This window comes from Acanthopagrus latus, chromosome 4 (genome assembly GCF_904848185.1).
Source record: "Acanthopagrus latus isolate v.2019 chromosome 4, fAcaLat1.1, whole genome shotgun sequence".
In the NCBI taxonomy this organism is placed as follows: Eukaryota; Metazoa; Chordata; class Actinopteri; order Spariformes; family Sparidae; genus Acanthopagrus; species Acanthopagrus latus.
In genome coordinates, this window is record NC_051042.1 from 2,235,854 (window position 1) to 2,258,606 (window position 22,753).

The 22,753-nt window shown below is 41.2% G+C and overlaps 1 protein-coding gene across 1 annotated transcript; it reads left to right on the top strand.

Annotated features, from left to right (window-relative positions):
• Positions 1-1,019: 1,019 nt before the first annotated feature.
• Positions 1,020-22,269, top strand: abcc12 (ATP-binding cassette, sub-family C (CFTR/MRP), member 12). The gene is made up of 31 exons (XM_037096256.1): positions 1,020-1,117; positions 2,443-2,504; positions 2,723-2,877; positions 2,989-3,135; positions 3,304-3,451; positions 4,463-4,699; positions 7,110-7,283; positions 8,260-8,407; positions 8,698-8,846; positions 8,981-9,088; positions 9,845-10,063; positions 10,156-10,227; positions 10,412-10,536; positions 11,253-11,325; positions 12,308-12,511; positions 12,750-12,884; positions 13,114-13,204; positions 13,802-13,852; positions 14,685-14,777; positions 14,888-14,991; positions 15,111-15,278; positions 15,420-15,646; positions 15,780-15,917; positions 16,161-16,350; positions 16,439-16,528; positions 16,717-16,906; positions 19,437-19,596; positions 19,693-19,771; positions 20,856-20,969; positions 21,478-21,642; positions 21,724-22,269. The coding sequence occupies exons 2-31, from the start codon at positions 2,454-2,456 to the stop codon at positions 21,814-21,816; spliced, it is 4,098 nt and encodes a 1,365-aa protein (XP_036952151.1). The 5' UTR covers positions 1,020-1,117; positions 2,443-2,453; the 3' UTR covers positions 21,817-22,269.
• Positions 22,270-22,753: the final 484 nt, after the last annotated feature.

Consider the following 22,753-nt stretch of genomic DNA (forward strand, 5'->3'; position numbering starts at 1 on the left):
GTCCATTAGATTAGCTCCAAACGCCTTACAAAACGCTTTGCCAGATCTGGGATGTGAACTGGGGTCTGCAGTCTGAGACCAGAGGACATCCCATGGAGCAGGGAAATACTGAGCGTGGGATCTTGGGCAGGGGAATGAAGTGAACCATCTTGGAGAAGTGATCCACTACAGTGAGAATAGAGGTGTGTCCATCAGACAGCAGAAGACCAAAGTCAAAGTCAACCACAGTGTGAAACCAGGGCACCTGGGGAAGGGCAGAGGTCTGAGAGGACCAGAGGGGGGATGATGGGAAGCTTTGCTCCAGGCACACACCAGACAGACTGCTGACTGGCTGGTTCACCAGAAGTGCTGGTGAAGGAAGTGAAGAGTCCGCTGAGCTCCAGGATGACAGGTGAACCTAGATGAGTGTTATTGTGATCAATGAGAGAGGGCTCCAGGGTTCCCTAGAACCCATGTTGCCACTCCTGCGAGCCAAAACCATTCAGTCAAAAGCTCTCAGCTACCTGCATCATATTTCCTCTCAGCAGGAGAGAGGTGTCAGGATCAAAAGGCTCAAGCATGCAGCTCGTGTGTGGCCATTCGTCTTTGTTAGCTTAGTTAACTTAGCTAAGTCTCACTCGTCAACATGTCCGTCTTTCTCCCCTCTTTTCTCTTCAGGAAAACACCATTGGATCAACACACCCATGCTACTTGCTTATGGGGTCTGCTGACCGCCTGTAGTCTGTCGCTCCCACCAGGTGGCGTAGTTTCACTGAAAACCCAACATCCCGGTGAACGTCACACACAATTCTTAATTCAGTTCATTCGTTTTAAAGTTAAAGTAAGACTAGAAGGTGTGAATTAGCTCATACCCAGTTAAAATAATGCGAGTCTCCCCAAAATGAAACCATCTGGAACTTTTGCACACTTCTATTTGTTTAATTATTCACAAGTGTGTCTATTGTTGTCTCCTCCTTCACAGATTTTTTTCAGTCTTACATAAGTTTTACCTCTGAACAGGCCAACCTTTGATCTCTTTGAGCACCATGAGAGTGAGGCAGGGTAAAATGCTGCTGTAGTGTCAGCTGTACATTCATTCTGACAGGCTGCAGTGAGGCTTCCTGTCCTGCACACAGAGGTATTGTTGCATTTTGCTACGTTTCAGTGAGAATTTTACTCAGTTCAGTTTGAATTAGTTTTGAATCAGTGCTGTGCTGGGTGTCTAGTTTGTCATTGTCATATTTTAGCTAAGTCATATTAATTCAGGTTTTTGTTGTGTCACTTTTTAAAAGATTTTAGACCTGTTGTAGGTTCAGTTTAATTTGGTTTCAGCATATTTTAATCCGATTTGCATCAGGAAATTTCAAGATGTCTAATTTCACTTTATTGAATAATAGAATTATAGCTGTGATTCTATGCTTCCCCTTAAAGCTGTGGGAAGACTATTTTGAATTGTTTATACAGTGCTGGTCAACATAATTTATCTAGATATTCAGTGTTTTGAGATATAAAGTTACACAATATTTCACAATATTTTTTCTTTTCCTTTTTAGCTTCAGGTGATCATGTTTGCTGATATTTGTTTAGACTCAGGAATTGTAACAGAAGAGCTGCATCACTGTCACCCTGCATGTCCCTGCTGGTTGAACTGTTTGTTGGTTATCTTACTGGAATAAAAATATCATATGATAAGTCTTTCTTTTATATTTACGATACATCGATTATTCTTACACTTATCGTCATCATATATTATGTCACAAACAGTTGCTACATCTGATCAGAATTATTCCATCCACTTTGCAAATATTGCCTTCATAGCTCTTCTTGTGAATTTTGCTTTTCAGTAACAAAGGTCACATGGACTCATCGTTAGGAATGTGGACTTAATTTGATTTTATATTAAGAGCTTTGACTCAGCTGATTGCTGATAATTAGCTAACACTGTTCTTTAATTCACTGAAGTGTGATTTGGAGGCATGTAAGAACAGAGATGGTGCTGATCCAGTGTGATCACTCCGGTTACACATCAACAGAGCTTTGTTTTCATTTCCCTCCTGACATACAGAATAGTTTCCTCTCTCAAAGTTTCTGTGTGAGCCTCAGAGCACACAGGCACCTTCCTCCCAATATATGGACTGTTGCCTCCATGGGACACAAAACAGGAACATTTACTTTGATTTTAAAGAAATGTGTTTGTTACTTTAGCAGCTTTAGTTTGCTTAAATTTCGATGCATGCTTGCTTTTTGATAGCATCATGATCTTGGTAAAAAGTTTATAACCTTTCTAAGTTTTTTGGCGATTTGTTAAAACAAAATACAGTAAAAATGCATTCAAAGATCTGATAATAGAAATATCACACACTACACAGCAGGAAGAGACCTGAACCTCCAGCCAGAGGCCTCATCTGGCAAACTAGGCTGAAGAAATGTTTCTGATGAAATTGTGACTCTGTATGCTTGCAGGACGTGACAACATGAAGTCCGACTATTCTTTTGACGATGACGTCACACAAGCAGCTTCTTTTGTAAGTCCTCAACAAACGGCAGTTTCCACTGAAAATTCTGAGCTCTTCACATGTTGCCTGCATCTTTTCCTCCCCTATTGTTGATCAGCATCCTGTGTTGGTCTTGTGGATGTGTTTGATCCACTTTTAGAGACTCTGTGGCTGGAATATTGGAGAAAGACTCTCTCTCTGCCTCTCTGCCTGACTCTTTCACTCTCTTTTCATCTATGACCCTGCAGGAAAACAGTTTCAGGTGGAGAACTGGATCTGAGGCCTCCAAGACAGAAAATCCTGATCTGGATTTGAATGACCCGAGAACAAGCAAGTCTTCCACATTTGGAAAATACCACCAGAGTCTTCAGACACTCAAACCCATCCGCTTCCCCTCATCACAGTAAGTAACACTGACGGCACCCAGCATGTGTGTAGACAAATAATGTTCCTGACCACTGCTTATTGTGACTTATTTTACCCATCTCAGAACTTAACATGTCTTCCTGTCTAGATCCCATCCTGTGGACAATGCAGGGTTCTTGTCATTTGCAACTTTTGCCTGGATGACCCCGATGATGTGGGCCATGTTCAGGAATAAGGTGGACATGAGCTCCATCAACCTGTCTGCTCTGGATGGAGCCGACACCAGTGGGAAAAGGTTGGTCACTCTTTACATCTGTCTCCTGTCGTGTCACAGTGCAATTTATATCTGCGAAATGACAGTGTGTGTGTGTGTGTGTGTGTCCATGTGTATGTATTGTGACCTGATTTAATTTATCAGTTTGGTAAGAGGGCTGGAAGTGTTGACTCTGTGTGTGCTGTGCAGGCTGCAGAGACTCTGGGAGGAAGAAGTGGCGAGGGTGGGCCTGGAGAAGGCCTCTCTGACTCGAGTTATCCTTCGCTTTCAAAGAACCAGGATGATTTTGGCCGTCATCATTGGTATTATCGCAATGACATGCGTGTTCCTGGGGCCGGTAAGTTGATCTGAATTCTTATCACAACAGCTCCGGTGATTCCTTTATCCTACAGCTCAAAAGTATTCTTTATGATGACAAAGGGACTCCAAGATCGCAATACTCTTCTTATTAATGTATTATTAATACTGTTAGTTGGTACAGTTAAATAGTTCAGCCCAAGTTTGTTCAGGCATAAAAAAGCGGTCCATAAGATCTTTCTCTTCTGATTAAAATGTCTTCCCCAAAACTACATAGTGAACCTTTGATTATTTGAGCTCTTTGACCCTAAAGCATTAATTTACATAAAGCTATCTGACTCATTCATGGGTCCCTCTTGGTGGACATGCTAACAACTCACAGCCATTTGATTTGTTTAAGTGTCACCAGCCAAAAGTGATGAAACCACCGTGTATTTTGTAAATTAATTTTTTTTTTGCTAAAATGTTCAACCAGTAAGTAACTGCAGTTCCAAGATAAATGCAGCAGAGGACAAAGAACAGTTTCCTCTGAGCATAAAACTCAAATAAATTTAAGTGTTTCCAAACGTTATGGTACTTGAGTACATTGTAATAGTTAATGTATGACATTTTACAGCACTGTTGTAATACGAGCTGTGCTCTCTGAATGTCCCATTACTGAGGGAAATTGATGAAGATTTTAGTGGAGGTTTGACAGTTTTTTTCAGATAATAAAACAGACAAGAGGTACAAGACTTTTGATATACGCAAGATGTGGAGAGTAAAGAAGAACTTTACATTATTCATATATTTAGAAAAAGAACTGTCACCTATGAAATATTTTACAACCTTTGTCAAATGTAAAATTATTTAAACCCAAGCAGCGTTTCCTACATTTACTGACATGTAACATTACAGTAACAGTACATTTTTTGACAACAAGCCACAAAATGCTCTCTTTATTTTGGAGCCCATAGAAAACTGTGTGTGTTCAACAATCTGCTGTTGCCTGAGACCACTGCCCTGAAAGGGAGAAATGCAGTGTATACTCATCCGTGCTCTTTCTTTTCAGGCTGTCCTGGTCTACAAGATCCTGAACTATGCTGAAAACCCAGAGAGGTCCACAGTGTCCCACGGTGTCGGACTGGCCTTCGGTTTGTTCTGCACAGAGTTTGGCAAAGCTTTCTTCATATCGTTGCTTTGGGCGCTGAACCTGCGCACTGCTGTCAGACTAAAGGGAGCCTTCTCTACAATAGCCTATCAGAAAGTGATCTCATTGAGGGTGCACAGCGGCATTTCAATGGGAGAGGTAACAATTTTTTTGATTTCATCATAACTGAGGTGAATATGAGAAAGTTGAGAGTGCAGTGACGGATGCATGACGTGGGGATGATGTGTTTACTCTCAGTGAAGTAGTTTTTCTCTCTGTATGAAAGTGATTATGATAATGTGAGTATGTAGTATTGTTTGTACCATGAGGAGGACTTTATGGTTATATTGGTTATTTAAACAGAGACTTTAACTATTTGTCATGTTTTTTCTTTCCAACACTCCCAAAAAAAACCCAGGTGATTAATTTCCTTGAAGTTTACTGGGAAAACTGTGAATCTGTAAGCACAATACAATGAAATATCTGCATTATTAGGCAAATAAACATATTACAGCAGTATCTTAGAAATAAGCATTGGCTAACTTTTACAAATAACGTCCCACTGTGTTTCAGTGTTAACACAATATAAAATAACTTGACAGCCTCATTTACTGTATGAATAAGACGTTGCCGTTGTCTCTGCGACCAAAGAGGTGAAGGTGTTATCCAACTTTTTGAGCTGTCCAGATCTTCAACGGATGGTGCAAGTCTGTTGTCATGAGGAGTACGAGTGAAGCCGGTCTGACTCAGGCGGTCTTCAGAGAGCATCGTTGAGCTGTATGCGGTTGTTATTCGATGGCGTTGATGTTCAGGTGCTCGACTGAACACTTCTCTCACTCTGATCTGGTTGTTGCATAGCTGGAGGTGGCTTGCCCGAGCATACTCTAGGATAGCTGTGTTGTAGCTGTTCACCTCCAGTGGTCTGTGAGCGCCTCCGAGACATTCCAATGACAACCCATCCTAGGTCCAGTCTTTGAGTGAATGATGCACTTCCAGGGCAACTTATCTGCTGTCTGACATTGTGTAGCTGCAGGACGTCTCTGCTCAGTAGGAGGAGCATGTTGGCATTCGGGGTAGGAATCTCAGTACGGTCGATGGGGACTTGGCTGCACTCGAGGAACATAGATAGAGGAATGTTTACTTTCTTGTCCACTAACTCCAGGGTGTAACCACTGGTTCTCCTCCCTGCTGTCTCTGGAAGTCCTGCACGTGTCTCAAGCATACATGAGTAGGAGTTGGTTGGGAACACGCTGACAAGGCAAATCTTGGCTCATGCTCTCACACTTACGTGCAGCTAGAAGAGAACTGCTCGTCCACTTTGTCCTCCTCCCCACCATCCTCTGAAGTGGGAGGGGATGATTTAGATTTCCAGATTTCCGGTTTTATTTATCCCACAATGGAGAAATTCACTTATTCCTTTATTATTGTTGCAATTTTTTGACATCATGACCTGGCGTGAAGAAGAAAGAAAGAAGCTGGTGTGAATCTGTAGTGTTACTCATGTCTTGATACTGAGTAGCTCCACAGGCTGCCTATCTTTCTGTCCCCTGTTGGCTGTGTTGCCATCTGTTCCCTGTCATGGGCTTTCTTTCCAATCAGTTTGAACACTCCCAAAAAACTCCAGGACATAGATGATTATTTTCCTTGAAGTTTACTGGGAATCTTGTGAAACTGTAAGCACAATACAATGATATATCGAAATAATTAAGCAAATAAACATATTACTCAGTTTCTAAGTGAACTTACTTTAGCCACATGATGAATATTATGAATATTACTCACAGACACTGGCTTAGCAAAGAGGGAAAATGAAGAGCAGCGTCTCAGCCGAGGACTCTGTGACCGCTAGCGATGGACGTGTCAACACACTGAACTGTGTTTATAATGGCAAACATAGTTCTGGTGTGTGGGTCCTGCCTGCCCTTTCTGTTTACATGGAGTTTTTGACTTGATAATTATCAATAAATATGATGAAGTGATTTTCCTCTACTCTGTTGAAAGAGCAAGAAAGGCTCAAGAGAGGGAGGGAGAGAAAGAAGAAGACAGCGCACAGGCAAAAAAACTGATTTCACCTGTTGTTTGTATCCTCTTCATGCCTGTGACATATTCTACAAAAACAGACATTAAAACCTCAGTGAAAAGCAGGTCTATTTTCCCCAAGACGAAAATATGCCAACCTTCAGATCTCTAAGTGAAGTGCTGCTGCACCCTCACTTGGAACATTAGTGAGCAGCCAGTTGACTGCTCTCATCTGCTAACATGGTGCTTTCACACGCACTACTCATGCATCCAGTGTGGCCCGCCTGAACGATCCAAACAAAGCATCCACTTACATGCACATGCAATTCTTGTTGTAGGGGGTTTTTTAGCAAATAGGCAGAGGGAAAAGAGCAACAGTGACTGAGTTGTAGATACAAATGTAAAACAGAGCAAGCAAGAATAGTCAGACTATATGCCCTATACAGTCTTATTGTTATTATTATTATTGTTTTTGTTTTCTTTGTGAAGTACTGTGTGTCATCTGTTTCTGATATTATAAAGATTCTGTCTGTCCCTCTCTTCTGTCCAGATGATTAATGTTTTGACCAGCGATGGCCACAGGTTATTTGAGGCAGCATTGTTTGGGAGCTTCTTGATTGCCAGCATAGTCCTCTTCTTTGAGTGTATCATCTACGCCTGCTTAGTCCTGGGCTACACTGCACTGACCGGAGTCGCCACCTACATCATCTTCGTCCCTGTGCAGGTCTGATTACTATATTTAACCATGTTATACCAGTCAATCAGTCTTTGTTGACTCTTATTTCTAATACTGATGTCTTTAATCACATACTATTTAAAGCGAGACGTGTGACTGTTAGTTGTGGTAACAAGTACAATACATCACAGTGCAGTATATACCATATTTTCAGAGAATAGGGTCTTTGGACAGAGGTGGTGTATGCTGACAGTCTTTTATGCTTGTGTGTTTTTCCCCCTTCAGTGTACTGTAGGTTCTCCTGCAGTTAAAAAAGCTCAGTGTCTGCACAAACACGAGCTCCTCTCTACCACAGAAAACACTGTTCCTGCAGCCTGAAACATCTCATCAGTAGTCCTGCCTGTAATCTAGTGATTTCCTGACATCAATACATCATCATATCAGGCATTTGTATAATTTACATAGTGCTGCTGCAGTGGGCAGAAAACAGAAAGCTTGTAAACCCCAGGAAGTTCTTCTCTCGTGTCTTTTGCCTGATTATACTTTCACTATCTTACTGACTTGCCAACATGTGACAGTAGAAAATCCTCTGCTTCTTCCACACGCCCAGCTCATTCTCTCTGTTAACAAACCCAAAGAATGAACAGCTTGTTTCTAGTTTTACTGCCTAATAAAAAATGTCATATTTTCTTGAACTGATGAACCTTGAACATACATTTAGTCACGCAGACTTCATGTACTCTTCTGTTATGTTTATGAGCAGGTTTGCATGGTACAAGATTCAGACTCATCCAACATGTGATTTGTATAATTTGCCTCAAACATGACTGACAGAATGTGTGATTATTAATCCTCAGTGCCTCACCCTGTTTTTTTCTACATGCTGAAATGCTACTTCATGCTTTTTATGTTACATACAAGGAATTTTACTTAACAATTCCAGCTAAAGTGACGGCCCTTAATGTATTGTATTTGCTCTTTCGCTGCTTCCATATTTAGTTATAATTGCTTTCTCTGCTTTCAGATTTTCCTAGCCAAGCTCACTAACAAGTTCAGATGGAAAGCCATGCTGATAACAGACAGCCGCGTTCGCACGATGAATGAGATCCTCAACAGCATCAAACTTATCAAGATGTACGCCTGGGAGGACTCCTTTGAGAAGAAGGTTGCAGGTAAGAATCCAGGCTGCTGCGTGTTGACGTTGTCGTGCAGGTTTCAATTCATTTCTGGACAATCTTGGAAGCCTCAAAAGTTGAAGGGGAAATGTTTGCACCTGTACAGGGATCTGGAGGTGGTGGAAAGATTCACACATTAGTGCCTCACACTCTTGGTGTTTCTGAGCAGACGACTTGTCCCTAGTTGCTACAGTGATGGCGCTCGGTGGACAAATATGGAGATCAGCAAATTTACCAGAAGGGGAAAAAAAAAAAAACAGTCTCCAAACATGTGATCTCTCTTGTAGGCTTGAGGAAAAATGAGAAGAAAAAACTGCGGCTGGTCAATTACATCCAGAATATCAATACCAGCATCACCAGCATCATCCCCACTATAGCAACAGTTCTCACCTTTACTGTCCACACTCTGCTGGGCCTGAGTCTCAACACGTCTGAAGTGAGTACCGCAGCACTACAGCAACCTGAACTAACATGGCCTCACCGTGATTGAAGTGTTTAATAGGACATTCGGCCCTGTCTGTGTTGTATGGTGTGTGGTAGTGTTTGAACATCCTTCCTTGTCATCACCAGGCCTTCACCACCATCGCCATCTTCAACTCCTTGAGAATCTGCCTGGCTCTCATGCCACTGAGTGTCAAGGCCCTTGCTGAAGCTGCCGTGTCACTAAAAAGACTGAGGGTAAACTATTCTCTTCTCGATTATACTGTTCAGTTCTTCAGGGACCCAAAATAATGAACCTGAATATGAGCACAGTGTGTTTCCTTTAACATAATTATCTTATGCATTTCTACTCTCATCTTTCATGATTGTTGTGTCATTCAATAATAGACGCTGCAAGGTTTTCTTACCTTCCACTGATTGATAGTGGTATGTGAATATGATTTTCCCCTCCCAAACTTATAATCCACAAAATCATATGAAGTATTTATTTGATCATTATTGTAAACATAGCCTAGTTCCTGGGTCTATGATCCCCAGGGAGTCCTCATAGCAAAGAGTGGGACGCACATGTCCAGGGTCATGTGACCATAAGAAAAAAGTTTTATTATTTTCATGCTGATTGTGTGGCCACATCACTTGTATTGTTTATGGGGAAATATTTAGATAACAGGGTAAAATGAGTGCGTAAAACACTCTCATGTTTAAACAGCCCATTAATATCATTAATTGATTAATCCTGTAAAAGTGGATATGCCCAGCGGAGGGGCTTTTGGTTTACAAGAGGCCCATTTGGGCTTGGTAGAGCAGTCTTGCTGTGGTTACAGAGAAGGTAACATCTGAGACAGAGAGGAACTGTATTGCCGAGCTTTTGTTTTGTTTCTTTTGTACAGTTTGGATGTTATTTTCACTTTTGTAAATATTTGCACTGCTGCATTGTGGAGGTTGGGGGGAAAAATATGCTATATCTTGAAATGTGATATGTGGCGGTTTCAGAAAGTAATGCTGATTCAGAATCCAGAGCCCTACCTGACGCAGAGAGGAAACAGTGACTCGGCCATAGTGATGAAAAACGCGACACTGTCCTGGAGCGCACCGCACTCCTCACCCAGCTCGGCCAATGGGGTGAACGCACACAAAGTGGATGAAATCTGTGAGAATGAAAAAAGTGAAGCTTTGCCAGCCCTGAGAAACATCTCCTTCACTCTGCATAAGGTGTGCTTCACGACTGATAAGAATATGCAGTTTATAGGTATGATTGGCCTGTCTCAAGGGTAAACTTATCCTCTTTGTGTTATTTCCTGAAGGGCAACCTGCTTGGTGTCTGTGGGAATGTGGGTAGTGGAAAGACGTCACTGATTTCCAGCATTTTGGAGCAGGTTGGCTTCTTCTTTCTACTTTTCTTTTGGTCCTACTTCTCTTTAACACCTCTGCAAGTCTGACCTAATATCATTTTTTGTCAGTTTTATTGTCCATCACTCTGTAATACAAATGTTAGTGAAACTGTTGAATCTGTATTGACTTCTGTAACATATGTCACCTCTGCTCGTTCTTATATTTCAGATGCACCTCCTGCAGGGCTCCCTCGCAGCTGATGGGACGTTTGCCTACGTTTCCCAGCAGGCCTGGATATTCCACGGAACTGTTCAGGAAAACATCCTAATGGGAGAACCCTTTAACCAGGCCAAGTAACTGATCACTTCACCAATTGAATGATTGTCATAAATCACTTCAGATAAATGTGACCTTACTGTGACAAAGGGTTTTTCTATCACCCTAACTAATGGGTTACTCTATTTGATGTGGTTAAAACAGTGTTTGAATATATATTTACAGTGTTATCACCCTTGACAAATGTTTAACTGGGAGAACATTTCTCTTATCTCTGAACCTGCTGACCATGTGCTGAGTGATCCAGCCAACATTTACAACTGAGGTTAAGCTTATAGTTGTGCTATAACCATGTACCATATAACTAGACCCCACATGGAGAAACACTGCATTTCTGAGCATTGGTTTTCTTGTCTCCATATGCAGTCTCTGTGGTGCTGCTGAAAAAGACAAGGCTGTAGTGTGTTCTCATTATTACTTCACATAAACTCCCAGGAACAGTATGAGCAAACAAGTTAAAGCATTGTTGCCACGGTAACCAGGCAGTCAGCGTAGTTAATTAAATTAATCTAACTAATTAAATAGAAGGGTTTGTTTCAATAAAACATCAGATTTAATCGTTTACAAGCAATAGATACTGCTGCTCCTCATTATGGTATATATGTGTTGTATATTAATAAATTCCCAATTTTGGTTGTTTTTCTGTTACATCTGAATAAAATAAAAACCCATCATGCCACAAAATGTCTCATCTAAATACATTAAACTCTGCAACTGGTGTCTGTCTCCACAGATACGACAGAGTTGTGGATGTCTGTAGCCTCAGACCTGACCTGGAAATCCTTCCATATGGCGACCAAACTGAGGTAGGAGCTTGTTAATGAATAAGTGTAGTGGAACCATTAATTCTAACACTGTCAGGTGGTGTGGAAAGAAGCACCTTGTTGAAGTGTGGAGTCATAAATGTAATTGTTGAGAAGGACCATTATCCTGTCAGTGGACTGTGGAATCTTAGTTGTGTCTAGCTTAATTTCTTTGTAAATATATGAAAACCCACTTCCCCCCCAGTGTGATGAAGGATTATGTAAGTTTTTAGAAAAATAATTTGTCTCTAAGTAATGACTTAGTATGCCAAAATAATGACTGACTTATCTTAATATAATGATTTTGTTAGAAAAGTTAACAGAATAAATGAATAAAGAGCATGTGTGCGCTCTTTGCTGCATCTGTCCAATCAAATTAAAGCTTTTATCATTTTAGAAGTTTGTCATTATTTTGGCAATATTAAGTCATTCATTTCAGATACCATGTCATTATTTTTAGATACTGAATCATTATTTTGTGATATGAAGTCATCATTCTGAGATTCTAAGTCTTATAAGTCATGATGAAGTTTCTCGTTGTACTTACGGGATATTTTTTCATCACATGGCAGAAATGGTTTTCCATTCCAAGTATAATCTAAGCATCCTGACTTTTGGAAAAAAGGGATTCTAGCTAACTCCTCAGTAACTGTACTATTACTGAGGGGTACTAATACTGATAATTGAATTACGCTGTGATCTCCTGCAACTCTCCAATGAATGTGAATTTAAAACTAGATGTTCAGGGAAGTACTGTTCAAATTATGATAAGTATTTTATGAAATACATCATGTTTGAGTCTGAGTCAAAACTTGAAATTAATTACAAGTGGAATAGAAGTTTGAGAGAGTTTGACATAACCAAATCAACACAATTCAGGGTAAAAAAAAAAAACCAACATAGCAAAAACAAAAAGTGTTTTTTTTTTTTTGCTGCAGATGCTGGTGCCAGTCTTCTCAGTAGTTTTGTGTTGTTTTGTTGGCAGATTGGAGAGCGAGGGCTGAATCTGTCCGGAGGGCAGAAGCAGAGGATCAGCCTGGCCAGAGCCGTCTACTCTAACAGGGACATCTTCCTCCTGGACGATCCGCTATCTGCTGTCGACGCCCACGTGGGGAAACACATCTTTGAAGAATGCATTAAGAAGGAGCTCCATGGAAAATCCATCATACTGGTTACACACCAGCTGCAGGTGGGGAGATAGACACAATTTTTATTTGTCATCACGCAACAGGAGGTGGCATCTGAATGCTGCCAATAATCTTTTCTGAATCATAAATGAGCAGAGCTGCGAGTAACTCTGAGTTAGAGTGTCTACACACACACATAAAATGTTTATGTGACTGCTGTTTAGACTGTGTTGGTTCAACCTTTGGCCACAGTGCTGCAGTGGGTTTGTTGACATGGCTGTCCTCACGTGTGTCTGTCAGTATCTGGAGTTCTGTGATGACATCTTGGTTCTGGAGGACGGCGAGGTGCTGGAGAGCGGAAACCATCAGGCCCTGATGAAAGCAAGCGGTCGCTATGCTCAGCTCATCAGCAACTACCAGATGGAACAGTCCAAAGTAAAGAGCCAAACCTAGAGTACAGAAGTCAGATGTCCTGTGACTCTGCGTTTCTCACAATGGGTCTCACATTACTTTTTACGAGCTGTAAAAGATTTCACCTGTTATCTACTGTCTTACTGGCTCAGAAACAATTAAAGCAAAGTTTGCTGTAATTCAGAGAACAGTGTGCCCTTAGTCTTATATACTGTAATAAAATGAGTTATTTCTAACTTCTTATCGTGTACAGACTCAGAAAGAGGAGGAAGAGTCAACCCAAGACTCTGCCCAGCTGAAGGAGGTTGAGCTAGATCAAACAGACGGTGGGATATTGAACCCAGGTATAGTAACAATAAAAATAAAAAAAATGTTTGTGTACGATGTCTGTGTAATTGCAAAAAAAACTAATATGGCATAACTTATGATGCCTCAATCTGTCCATCCAGAGCTTAAAATGATTGAAAATAAGGCTGGAGTTGTTAGTTTAGAGTTGTTAGAGTTGATTAGAGAGGCACAGCAGCAACTGTACTGTTGTACACTCTGTAAAAGAAGTTATCCAGACACAGACACAGTGCAGAAAGGATTGCAACATGTTGCTTCTCTTTAATTCTCTGTGGAGCAAAGTGGCCTCATTAAATGGCCTCTATAAAATGTAATGCCAATTTACAATAACCAGGAGGAGGCTAAAGGTAATGCCAATAGTCTGGTGCGTCATTAAAGGGTGACTGAGTCATAAAAGATGCTTTTTTTTTTACTGTTATATAATAATGCAAGATAAAAGAGCTTTTGAAACAGTACAAGAAAGAGCAACACAACTCTTACTGTAAATATGCTAAGACAGTGGTAATATTTCAGCATCTATATGCTTCAGTAGAAATGACAGGATTGTTGTCAGTCATGTCATTTATATTTCCCCCGCTGTTTTTGCTTCATTCCAGTGTTTGACATGTCAGATGAAAAGGAGGATGTTAACCCAGCCGACCAAAAATGTAAGTCTGCAAAACTCATAACATCACATCATTGAATTGTAATTCTGATATTTTCAGTCTTTACACAGTTAAAAGACTTCTTCTGTCACTTTGCAACACTAGGAATTCCTTTAGAGAAAATGGGCATCATTACCCCTGTATTTAAATGATTATCACATTGCAGTATTTCAAGTTTTACATTTGCCTTCCAGCACACTGTGTTTCTGTGACGGTCGCTTTTGAAATTGAACACTGTATGGATCTTAGCTGTTACCCTGGTAAAAATGTAATGTAACTTATTATGGTTTGATTACTTCTCTAACAAATGTTTTAAACTGGGCAATAACACGTAACAAAACATAATTATGCAGCCAACTGGATGTGAACTGACAAAATAGAGAAATGAATGACTTATTGAATGTAATCAAATCAATACAAGCAGTGCACATTGATTTGATTGGCAGACAGGAGGTGGTGCAAATGCACAGTAGGGAAACTAGTGCCCAGTGAATGGAGCCTGTCTGGATGTGGAGACAGCTCCTCCTGATCCTGATATGAATTACTTTCATTCTAGAGTATTTTTATGCTTTAGTGGTAATAATACATTTAGATGTAACACCTAAGTAATTACAAACAATTAAATTTAATTCTGTAAATTTAGCGGATTACAATTATCTTTATTTTGTTATTTCATTACATGTAACACACTGCATAGACAGTTTCTTGACATTGTATTTACACTACTGTAAATGTTTTCAGTCTGGGTCAATGGATCTCCAGTACAGCTACATTTACGCCTGTGTCATTTTATATCAGTCAGGACAAAAACACTCACTTTAATCCTTTTCTTCAGCTGGTGACAGTGATCAGCTGGTCAGTAAGGAGTCCACCACAGAAGGTGCTGTCTCCTGGAGAGTCTATCATCAATACTGCCAGGCAGCTGGAGGTCTGATTCAACAAACACATGTGCACAACTCGGCATGATTGTATGCAAAAATACACAGTTCACACAGGCCAGACCAGTTGATGATGTTCGGCGTGACTTTATTGTTGCAGGCTACTTCATCAACCTCCTCGTCATCCTGAACATCGTCTTAATGATTGGATCCACAGCCTTCAGCAACTGGTGGCTCAGCTACTGGCTGGGGCAGGGTAACGGGGTGAGGAGGATATATCTCACACACACACACACACACACACACACACACACACTGGTGACTATTCACAATATCATAAAATTAATTAACCTTCTCTGTTTTTTTCCCTCTCACCAAATAAGACTGATAGCCAGGGCGACATCTCGCAAAACAATGACCTGCACTTCTACCAGCTCATTTACGGCGTGGTGGTGATTATCATGATCGTACTTGCCATCATCAAGTGCTTCTTCTACACTGGGGTCACCTTGCATGCCGCCTGCAAATTCCACGACACCATGTTCAAGAAAGTAAGGTGGAGTGGCCAACCGCAAGACTCCTTCAAACAAACATTCACACTTTACAGTTTTAAAACTGGTTACCCTGTTTCTCATCAATTTAATGTTTAAAGTATGATCTTGATGATAAAGCTCTTTTGTTTTCTTCCATAGATCATCAACAGTCCCATGAGTTTCTTTGACACTACACCAACCGGCCGCATTCTCAACCGCTTTGCCAAAGATCAAGAGGAGGTGGACACCGTGCTTCCCCTCCACATGGACCCTTTCTTGCAGTTTACTCTGTTGATCACCTTCACCGTCGTCATCATCTCAGCTGTCTTTCCCCCGATGCTGGTGGCTGTGCTTATTATAGGAGCTTTGTTTATCCTCATTCTCTTGTGAGTCGACACCAATAGCAGTTGATTTGGTATTGTTGATTTCATGTTAAGCCAATTTAGTAACATTTACTTTGCTTGAATATAAGAATATAATAAAGAAGAAAAATTGATAGCAGTTGTGATTCCTTTGCAGTATATTCCAGCGGAGCATCCGTCATATGAAAAGGATGGAGAACATCAGTCGCTCTCCCTGCATCTCTCACACCACATCTACCCTGCAGGGCCTGAGCACCATCCATGCCTACAACACAAGAGACAGCCACATTAAAACGTAAGACTTCCTCAACATGAAACACAGCATATTTTCACTTTTTGTTTGCTGACCTTTCAGACTTGCTGAGAATTTTTGCTCTTTTATAATTCTTCTCTGTGACATTCATGCAGTAGAAAAGCAGCAGGTGATGCTGCAGTGTCTCTGGTCACCGGCTGCTCTGTAAACACTGTTTAATTGATTGATGATTGGAATGCGGCTGTATTTTTCACAAAACCTGGCTTGTACTTTGTCATCTTACAGGTTCAAAACACTGAATGACATCAACTCCAACCACTATTTACTGTTTAACTCGGGCACACGTTGGCTCTCCTTCTGGCTGGACTTCATGGCTGCGACCATGACCTTGATGGTTTCTCTGTTTGTAGTGCTCAGTGATGATAAGATCATCAGTCCGTCTTTGAAAGGCTTGGCCATGTCCTACACCATACAGGTGAATTTGGACAGCAGATGAATGAGTCACAATACATTGCACCGACTGCAGCATGTGTGTTTACAGGCTGTGTTAATGTCTTATCCAGTTGACAGGCCTGCTTCAGTACACAGTGAGGCAGTCGACAGAGGTGGAGGCAAGGTTCAACTCAGTGGAGCGCCTGCTGGAATACATCACGGTCAGGCTCTAAACTTCTCTGCTTCAGAAAAATACTGACACAGGTCACAAATCCAATACTGTCCATTAAATTACTCAAGACGAGAACCTGCTAAAAGCCATATAAAAAAAGACGTCCATCATGTATTAGCTATCATCACACACCCCTTCTATCCTCTAACTCCATCAGCTGATGTTTATTGTGTACAGGGTTGTAAGTCTGAGGCCCCCAGACACATAAAGGAGGCCGAAATCCCAGAGCACTGGCCAAAGGCAGGAGTCATCACCTTCCAGAACTATAAGATGAGGTACAGGGAGAATACACCCATTGTCCTGAACGGCCTCAATTTCAGCATTCGAGCTGGCGAGAAGTTGGGAATTGTGGGAAGAACAGGCTCTGGTAAGTGTAAATAGACATTTTAAGAAAATGAATGATTGAAGAAAATATTACTTATCATCATAGAGTTGAATGTTAAACACTCCTGAATACTTGCATAGAATTCTGACACTTGCAGTGAGATATTCAGATATGTTATATTAGATAATAATCATATGCACTAAACCAATAGTCTATATTGTTGCATTGTGAATGTAATTTTCAGTAGGCAGTCGAGGACCTCCACGGGTCAGTACAGTCCTGTACTTTAACCAGACATTATGTAGAATTAGCAGGACTGTACAAGAAGTTTGGATGTTGCAATAAACTGCAAGTCCAGTGTATGTCCTGGACTGTGTATTATTTTGAGTAGCCTTGACATTATAACACTGGTGACAAGAATAAACTAAAGTCTTCAAAGTCAGCAAAGAATGGCCACATATGGCAAAATCGATTAGTTTGACCCAGAACTGGATGACTAGCAGCAGCATGTGAATGTCTGGACTTTGTGGCTATCAAAATCACAGACAGAACAACAGCAAGCCATCTTCATGAGTGCTCTCGCTGATTGCCAATTCATAGATTCAGTTTGCCACAAGTGCTGCATGAGGGGACACTTGGCTGGGAATATAAAAGAGGTGCAAAACATAGGCTGGAAGAAAAAACAGAAAGAGGAGGACATGATGTACAAGCTTGATGATGAAGAGAGTGGAGCCATATAAATAGCAGGTCAGGGAATGGACATGACATTGAAACAGACAGTGAGGCAGGCATGACCATCCTGTGTGAAGAAACGTGCAGACAGATGGCAGAAATTCACAACACTGGGAATGTCGCAGGCCTACCAGCAGCTCCTATTGGATGACGTATGAAGAGACCTTCCAGCACACATTGTGATACTGGGATAATCTGTAACTACAAGGACTTTCCCACGCTGTGTCTTCCTGGCATCAGAAGTAGTAAACCTGAGCTAAAAATTGAACCACAAAGGGATTCACCCAATTGCTGACGAGGTAAAAGCTGTTGTAAATGCCACACAGCCAGCCAACCAATTAAACACACTTAAAGTCTTTCTTGGTCATGATGAAACATTACCACAGTTTTGTGCTCAACATCTGCACCTTGCTGGAGCTTCAAGACCAGCTCTTGAAGGAAGACTATAAGAAAAGATGCATGAATGGTGGAACAACATCAGAGCCAGGTATCTGAGGCAGCCAAAAGATGTGCCTTCAGTTGTTGGCTGTTTTTGTTGATGCACTTCGATGACAAGAAGCTCCTCTTCTTGTCCTGTGATGCATCAGCCAACAGTGTTATTTATCCCACCGATCGGCTGCATGTCACGATCACTGTCATCAGCAGAGCGGGGCTATTTCCAGTGTGAGAAGGAGGCATTAACCATTATTTTCAGTCTCAAGAAAGTCCATCAGTATCTGTTTGACACACTGCACTTCTGAGCCTCTTAGGAGAGCACACCTGGTAGCAGCCAGAATGCAGTGATGGTCTTGAGAGGAATGAGGACTAGGCCCCTGTACCCCCTGATAACACTACCATCAATCCTACTGCTGTCTGCTGGGACCTAACAGGGGACTGTCCTCTTTCCCTTCATTTCACCCTCTACGCCACAGACTTCAACTGCTACACAGAGACCTTTCATCCTCAGAAGCTCTCGGATGACTCAGCAATAGTTGAATGTATCAGTAAGGGAGCTGAAGATGTGTACAGGACTGCTGACAGCTTTGTCAAGACCAAGGAACTGGTTGTGGACCTGAGGCAGACCCCTGTTTCCATCCAGGGGGTGGACATTGTAGAGGTTATAAGTATCTGGGGGTCCACACTGATAATACACTGGACTGGATAAAGAACACTAATGCCCTCTGCAGGAAGGGAAAGAGTTGTCTCTATTTTCTGAGAAGGGCTGAGGTCCTTCACCATCTGCTGGCCTATGCTCAGGATGTGTTGTCTGTCTGTGGTGGCCAGTTCTATCCTCTAAGCTGCTGTGTGCTGGGACAGCAGGCTGAGGGTAGTGGACTAAACAGACTGATCCACAAGGCCAGTGATGTTGTGCGACTGGAGCTGGACTCTCTGATGGCTGTGTCAGCGAGGGTGTCAGACACTCTGAGTCAATAAGAGGCCTCTGGACGCTTTGTGTCTGTCTAATGTGCAATAATTAAGACAAACAATGTGCAATAACCCATATATTTTCAACTGCAGCATTATTTATTACACTGTATATATGGATACCTTCTAGTAGAATGTACACTTCTTGTATTTTTGTTGTATTTCTCGCTTATATATAGTTGTTATTATATTAATATTATAATAATTCTGTATTATTATTATCTGCATATTTCTGGACTTTGAATGTCAGCAGCTGTAACACAAGCAATTTCTCCTCTGGGATCAATAAAGTATTTCTGATTTTGATTTTGATTAGAATTTTACATCGTGTTGTTTTGTGAAGCCATGACTAAAAGGGTGTGAGGGAAACCCTCCCCCTGTAAACAATTAGGATCACTGTACATACTCTACTGAACTATATGCTTTGTGTGTGTAGGTAAGTCTACTTTAGGCGTGGCTCTCTTCAGGTTGGTGGAGCCAGCAGAAGGATCCATCTTGATAGATGGGGTGGATGTGATGTCCATTGGTCTGCAGGATCTGCGCAGCAAATTGTCCATCATCCCCCAAGATCCTGTTTTATTTATTGGCACTGTCAGGTAACCTCTTAAACTTAAAAGAGTTTCATGTCTGTACACACACTGTGTTATTCACAGCTTAACCAACTGTGATAATGTGTGTGTGCTGGCCTGTAGGTACAACCTGGACCCCTTCAATTACTACACAGATGAGGAGATCTGGGCAGCGCTGGAAAAGACCTACATGAAGGACTCAGTATGTTAGCAGTATAGTGTGAAGAGCAGTGCATTTACAGTATCTTTAGTGTGGGGTCATTTGTTTTACAGTTTGAATTACAACAATGGCAACTGTTGATGATACATAAATTGAATAGTAACGTTATCTGAGCCTCTCATCAGGAGTTCTGGTACAGGATATTTCCCCTCTCGTGCTTCCATATGGCCCATTCAAGCTGCACAGATCTTTAGACACAGACCTTAAATGCTGCTGCTTTCTTCCTACAGTGAGATCTTCATGCGCTGTGTAGCTGTTTCATGTGATTCTCTGCTCGTGTATATATTCCTTTCTATTATTTCACTGATATTAGTATTGATATCAAAAACAGTGATCATTACAGAGCAGTTGGAATCCTTCTACCCAGGCGCAGACGTGTGAACATGTCTGACATTCTCCTGTTATGTGCTGCACGTGTGAACAAACCAGTGTGGAAAGTATATTGATCTGATTCTGTGGATATTGTCCAGAGATCATATGGGAAAAGGGCTATAGTGGTGTTGCACTGTTGTTAGTCAGCAAAATCAGATTAAGTATTAGAGGTGCTTAAAACAACTCTAACGATGAGATTGATTGATTGATGAGCATGACACAGAGAGTCTAAACTGACAACTCATCCCAGTAGTACCCATAGTAAGTCAATCAGGGTGTTCATTCCACTTCCATTTCTAAGTAGCACTCCTTTGTTTTCACCTTTGGAAACACGGGCGTTTCTCTAAACTCTCCACTGTTCTCTCCTCTGTGAGGGCCACCATGCCAATAACTTGGGAGGTGGTAAACTAGCTAATTAAATATTTGGGGCTACCTGGTCACCATTGCAGGGGCCATTGACCACACAGGGAGGTATGTCTGCTGCCTGGTGGAAAATACGGCTAACTGCAAGGATTGAGCTCTTTGAGTTTAAACATGTTTTTAGTGAACAAACTACTTGTTTAAAAATATGAATAACAAATTAAACTCAAGAACCGAGTAGCAAGTAATTTAATTTGAACACATCTATTATTATAGCAGGCTGTTAAAGCAATACTAAGAGTATGGTTTTTGAATATTGTTGTTTTTTTCTCAGATCTCCAGACTGGAGGAGAAACTACAGGCACCAGTGCTGGAAAATGGAGAGAACTTCTCGGTAGGAGAAAGACAGCTGATGTGTATGGCCAGAGCACTACTCCGCAACTCCAAGGTCTGGAAATGTTTCGACCTCTCTGATTTCTATTGATCTGAATGCTCTCCAAGCTTGCTGCCGCTGAAAAGCTGGTGGATTACTGCTGCCACGTAATGTGAACATATATTTGTATGAGCTTCAACACCAGTCTAACAAGCTCATTCACTTTTGCATTAATTATCTCACCACGACCAGTATCTTTGTCCTTGGTTCGGTCACTACATCATCACTACATCATGTCATTGAAAATACCCTGTCCTGGTTGAACCAGTCTCCAACAGTGGGCTCTAGATTAGCAGCCATTTAGCCCAGGCATCATGTGACCACCAAACCCTCCTCTTGATGAGAAAGACATCTCATTCACATGTAATCTGAACATAAATTGACAGCACTGTAGAAATTTTGATATGAGATGTATGAAATGACCACATTTAATGGACCTGTGGTTTGCAGAAATGTGTAATGTCAACTTTTCATTTTGTCTCTCTCTCCATCAATACTAACGGTCCCTTTTGTTGTCCAACAGATCATTCTTTTGGATGAGGCGACGGCATCCATTGATTCAGAGACAGACGCTCTGATACAGAACACAATCAAAGAAGCCTTCCATGACTGCACCATGCTCACCATTGCACATCGTATCAACACTGTGATGTACGCAGATCGTATCCTGGTCATGGACAACGGAGAGGTACCAGACAAATACAAATATGCAAAAAGAACATTTGTGTGTCCTGAACCCAGACTTACAGAATGTTATTTCTCCCAACAGGTGGCAGAGTTAGACAGTCCAGCTGTGCTGATGCAAAGACCAGACTCTCTGTTCACTTCACTCCTGACTGCAGCCAACACTGTCAACACCTGAACTGTAAACGCCACAGCACCACCACGCAGTAATACATGTAACACAATACAAGATAGTCATTTTACACAAGCATTTCTTATACAATATGCAATGATTTTATAATGTGGACTACTTGTATCAAGTTAATATTAAACTGCAGGAAAGTTTTCAGTGTTGGTAATGAATGATGACAATGCTCGCTCTGAAGGTTTTTCATATGCATGAATATGAATGGATATGATCCGTCATGTAAACTCTATTTAAAACATATTATTTATTGATTTTGTATGTTGTTCCTGCCAATTTACTACTACTATATTACTACATGTGAGGTTTTGATCTGTTGTTTTCTTAAGCACTACATATGCAATACTTTTAAAAAAATATATATTTCATCATGTAAAAAATGCATATGAAAAATATCACTAATGTCACATAACATAAATAGTAATAAATTACGTTTCATGCACACTGTGTGCTGTTTGCTGCAATCAGTTATTTCTCTTTTTTTCCCTCTGGCATCCACAAATGATCAGAAACATTATTATCTCTGGATGTTGAACTCTAGCGGTGTTCAGTGCTTATTGTTTGTCACCTATTTTGCATTTACAGTTGACTAACCACTCCAGGATCCACTCCAGGGAAATCTTTAAAGACTGCAGGTTGAAGGGGTGACTGTGGCTAATACTCATGGCCTGTAAATTTATGGAATCAGTGTGAAATTCAGGAAGTAGTTCGTAGAGGAATTTTGCTGCTACAGTTGTGACTCTTTAAAATAGAATTTCACACATACAGTATGGGTATTAAATCCAGCCAGTGTCTTATGAAGAAAAGGGTTTTCAGCTGTGAAATCCTGTTAAGGCATGACATTCCTTTCAGCTGTGGTTATTGTGTTTAAGTGGCGAGGTCTCGTCCCCCAGCACGCTCTTTCAATCCCTCCTTTATCTTTCCACTCTGC

Bases quoted from the DNA above. Each gene is read 5' to 3' on its own strand.
- abcc12 (XM_037096256.1), top strand. From the start codon at position 2,454: ATGAAGTCCGACTATTCTTTTGACGATGACGTCACACAAGCAGCTTCT. The intron at 4,700-7,109 runs GTAACAATTTTT...TCTTCTGTCCAG, and splicing joins GCGGCATTTCAATGGGAGAG to ATGATTAATGTTTTGACCAG. The intron at 21,643-21,723 runs GTACCAGACAAA...TTCTCCCAACAG, and splicing joins TGGTCATGGACAACGGAGAG to GTGGCAGAGTTAGACAGTCC.